General features: G+C 43.6%; 1 protein-coding gene across 1 annotated transcript; it reads left to right on the top strand.

The window, feature by feature from the left end:
* Positions 1 to 1103: 1103 nt before the first annotated feature.
* Positions 1104 to 4235, top strand: LOC131597324 (uncharacterized). Its single transcript, XM_058870028.1, has 3 exons — positions 1104 to 2176; positions 2297 to 3932; positions 4014 to 4235. The coding sequence occupies exons 1-3, from the start codon at positions 1104 to 1106 to the stop codon at positions 4233 to 4235; spliced, it is 2931 nt and encodes a 976-aa protein (XP_058726011.1).
* Positions 4236 to 4515: the final 280 nt, after the last annotated feature.

Genomic DNA, 4515 nt, shown 5'->3' with positions numbered 1-4515 from the left:
TGGATCAGAAAAGGGCTGAATTAGCACATGAGGTTAAAATACTGAAAGGAGGGTCTTCCAGAGTTCAAAAAAGGGCTAGAGCTGAAAAAGGTGAAAGAGCTACCACTGTTTGTATTGAGGACCATCAAAGGGTTATAGAAGAAGCGGTGAAGAAAGCAGAAGAAAAGCTCAAGCGAGAATACAGAGAAGACTTAAGAGCTCACAAGCTCAGAGTAGAGAAAGAGGCTAAGGCCGAAGTAAAGAGTTTGAAAAAGAAGCTTGAAGAGGAAACCACTCAGAGGATAGCAATCGAGAAGAAGCTTGAAGAGGAAATTACTCAAAGGATAGCCGTGGAGACGCAACTTAAAGGTAGCCATCTCTGTTCCGCTCGACTAACAGAAGAGAATGTGAAGCTCAGAAACCAGATAGCAGAAATAGGAAGTACATCTGAAAAGGATGCCCTCCCTGATTGCAAAGGATGTGAGAGCTTGGTGGCCCACTGTGATATGTTAGATGGGCAGTTGTTTCGCAAAGATGTGGTGATTCAAAGTTTTGTCAAAGGCAGAGATCGAGAAGTGACCAAGAAAATGTTTGATGAAACTAAGAAGTGGAGCGACGAGCACTTCAGACAAGGAGGACCTTTGTTTTACACCAAGATGGATTAGTGTTTGAGCTTGTATTTCATGACCACCACCAGGCTTGTTGGATGGGGTCCTTTATTTTTTATGTTGTTTGAACTATCTTGTCAATGTATGGGTATGCCCAAACTCAAAAGGAGATTATTAATGAAATTTGAGTCTTTTGTTTCCTCTTGATGCTTATCTTTTTGCCACATTGTTAAACATTCTTGATTAATATTAAATATTTTGGATACTCTGAAAATGGCACCTCACATCATATGCACACATGCACCTCATGCACATCATACACAAACAGGTACATCAGATGGTGTTCTTATTTGACTGATCAAGTTTTCTCTTTCAGCAATTGCACCTCCGCCTACACATCGCTACTACACAAGGGCTAATCATTCACTGCAAATGGATCAGTTAAGGGATGATCTTATCCAGATGAGAACTCAGGTTACTGCTCAGATGGCTCAGTTCATGGAAGTCATGCAAGGCATGGCTGATCGCCAAGAAGAGCTCAGAATTCGGATGGACACAGTTGCCCAGGTTGTTGCGGACCCCCCGCAAAGAAATCCTGTTGATATCCGTGTCAATGGTGAACCTGTGAACGGAGGACCTGGTGTAATTCCTCCTGCTGCCAATCAAGGTAATCCTCGTGGGTCTCCCCAGCCTACTCCTGAAGGACAAACTACACAACAGACCAGAAGGGCTGCTGCTATCCCCGTGTTGGAAGAGGACCGACACGAGGATTTGTTTCCTGAAAGTGAATGGGGATTTCCACGTGATGCTGGAAGGATGTTTAGAGGTCTGGAGGAAAGGATGAGGGCAATGGAAGGCCAAGGATTGGGTATGGATATCAATGACTTGGGTTTAGTTCCTGGCGTGCGTGTGCCACCGAAATTCAAGGTACCCGACTTCGAGAAATACAAGGGGAACACTTGTCCTAAGACACATGTCCGAGCTTACTATTGCAAAATGCATGTGTACTCTGAGGATAAAGGATTGTTGATGCACTTCTTCCAAGATAGCCTGACTGGGGCATCCTTGGAATGGTATATGAGATTGGAGAGAGCTAATATCCGAAGTTGGAGGGACCTAGTTGATGCCTTCATAAAGCAATATCAGTATAATGTTGACATGGCACCAAATCGCACTCAGTTACAGAATCTGGCCCAGAAAGCTAATGAGTCCTTCAAAGAATATGCGCAGAAATGGCGTGAGTTGGCGGATAGAGTCCAACCACCTATGCTGGAAAGAGAGATGATGGACATGTTCACCAACACTCTCGAGGGCCAGTACTACTCCGCCTGCTCTGCATCCTCGAGTTTCGCCGAGTTAGTCATGATTGGTGAACAAATTGAAAGTGGAATTAAGGCTGGTAGAATACAGAATCCAAATACTGCTAGTTCCTCCTCTGGGGCTAGTGGAAAGAAGCCATACAATGGGTTTGCCAAGAAGAGAGAAGGTGAGACTAGTGCTGCTTACTATGGTGGGGGCAGAAATCAGACTTATCAACAAGTAGCCGCTGTGACTATACCAAATGCTCCCTTCCAACATCAACAACAAGGGTATCCGCCACGTCAGTATCAGCAAAGGCCGAAATTGCCAGAAAGGGCTTTTGATTCGATCCCGATGACATATGCATAAGTATTGCCATACCTCCTCGATTTGAATTTGGTCCAATTGAGGACTTTGGCCACTCCTGCTAAGTTGCCTGCCAGTTGGGATGCCAATGCAAGATGTGAGTTCCACTCTGGGTCACCTGGACATAATATTGAAAACCGTAAAGCATTAAAGCATAAAGTCCAAGATCTTCTCGACGCTAAAGCCATCGAGTTTACTCCTACTCAAGGACCTAATGTTGTTCAGAATCCTATGCCTCCCCGTGGAGCTCATGCGGCAAATGCTATTGAGGTTGTTGAAGATACTCGCCTGGTCAAGGATGTGATCGAATTGGGCTCTCTGTTGCCCTTATTGAAGAATGAATTATTGAAGATGGGTCTATACTCCGGTTGTGGAGAATGTTGTATTGACTGCATGGCCATTTCCTCAGTTTGTGATAAGGTCAGAAGTGGTATTCAACGGTTGAGAGATAGTGGGTATCTACAGTTTGAGCATGTGCGACGTCCTGAAATGGTTGAAAACGAAGTTAATGTGGCATCCATCCCGTATACTCCGGCCAAGATCCCCATTCCTGCCAGGGCACCTCCTTTGGTTATTACATTACCTGGTCCTATCCCATATAACAATGAAAAAGCAATTCCGTGGAATTATGACGGAGAGGTTTTTTACCAAGGGGCCAAGTATGAGATTAAAACGCCAGTTGAGAAAGAAGATGTTGATAATGTTGTGGGCATTGGAAGAATGACAAGAAGTGGCCGTATTTTCAATCCTCCCCAGAATACTCGCGATGACAATGCAGAAGATTTAGCTCAAGCAAAAGGGAAAAGAGTGGTAGAAGATATAGTGGATCAGGGGCAAAGCTCTAACTCTGAAGACACTGTGGCCAAAGAGATGGAAGAGTTCCTAAAGATCATCAAGAAGAGTGAATATAAAGTGGTTGACCAACTGAGTCAAACTCAATCAAAGATTTCGATTTTGCAGTTGCTCTTGTGTTCGGAGACACATCGAAATGCTTTGTTGAGACTTTTAAGTGCTGCCTTTGTTCCTCCGGAAATCTCAGTGAATCAACTTGAAGGAGTGGTGTCAAACATCAACGCTGGTAATGGATTGGGGTTCACCGATGCTGATCTGCCTCCCGAAGGTAGAAACCACAATAGAGCTTTGCATATATCAGTGGAGTGTAAAGGGACTATGTTATCACGTGTTCTCATGGATAATGGATCTTCCTTGAATGTACTACCAAAGTCGTCTTTGATGAGGCTAGATTATTCTGGTGTTGATATAAGGCCGAGTGAATTGACGGTGAGAGCCTTTGATGGATCAAAGAGATCAGTATTTGGGGAGGTTGACTTGCCGATAATGATAGGCCCTCAGCTCTTCACTATTACCTTCTTTGTGATGGATATCCACCCGTCTTACAGTTGTCTCCTGGGACGTCCATGGATCCATGCTGCTGGGGCCGTGACTTCCACATTGCATCAGAAACTCAAATTCGCGACTCAAGGAAAGATAGTCACAATATGTGGGGAGGAAGAACACGTGGTAAGCCATCTTGCGTCCTTCAGGTATATTGATGTGGAAGGAGAGGTTCACGAGACGCCTTGCCAAGCCTTTGAGGCTGTCCAGACTATCAAGATCCCTTATGTTGAAAATAAGAAGTTGGAGGCTCCCATGTCTTCACTAAAGGAAGCTAAAGCTGTGGTTGAATCTGGTCATCCTTAAGGATGGGGCCGAATCTTGGACTTGCCAATCAAGTAGGATAAATGTGGGATTGGATATCAGTTGGGCCAGAGTTCATCTAATGGGGCCCCCGAGAAGCCTGGAACCCTTGTTCCAATCAAGTTCTCTAGTGCTGGCATTGTCAAGGATCATATTTGTGCTGCTGATGATGATATGAATAGCGATTATGATGTTGAAGAATGGGTCAAGCCGTGTGTCTCAGGACAGAAGCTTCTCAACTGGTCGTCCGAGGACATCATCTCAATTGCTTCTGATCAAGAGTAATACTATCTGTTTTTGTTTATCATACAATAATTCCTGTGTTCTGCCCAAGACACAATGAACACATGTAGGGGCATCATTTGTTGTTTTTCAATGTTAAAATCATAAATAAAAGGACGTTTTTGCATTCAAATATTTCGTTCCCTGTCTTTCATTTTACTTTTACATTTGTTCTAAATAAAAAAAAGAAATAATAAAATAATAAAGAATGGCAACATTTCTTATTCATAATCATCCCTCCATTCTAAAATAAAGCATAAATCATAATCCATGTAGATCCATT

The sequence above is a fragment of the Vicia villosa genome, linkage group LG4 (genome assembly GCF_029867415.1).
Source record: "Vicia villosa cultivar HV-30 ecotype Madison, WI linkage group LG4, Vvil1.0, whole genome shotgun sequence".
Lineage (NCBI taxonomy): Eukaryota > Viridiplantae > Streptophyta > Magnoliopsida > Fabales > Fabaceae > Vicia > Vicia villosa.
Note: the sequence above shows the minus strand (reverse complement) of the source record. Positions and strands in the feature narration are given on the sequence as shown.

What these genes read in the sequence shown, in the direction of transcription:
- LOC131597324 (XM_058870028.1), top strand. Translation starts at nt 1,104, where the DNA reads ATGGCTGATCGCCAAGAAGAGCTCAGAATTCGGATGGACACAGTTGCC. An exon ending in TTCCAACATCAACAACAAGG is followed by an intron (nt 2,177 to 2,296) that starts GTATCCGCCACG and finishes GGTCCAATTGAG; the next exon opens with GACTTTGGCCACTCCTGCTA. An exon ending in TAAAGGAAGCTAAAGCTGTG is followed by an intron (nt 3,933 to 4,013) that starts GTTGAATCTGGT and finishes ATTGGATATCAG; the next exon opens with TTGGGCCAGAGTTCATCTAA.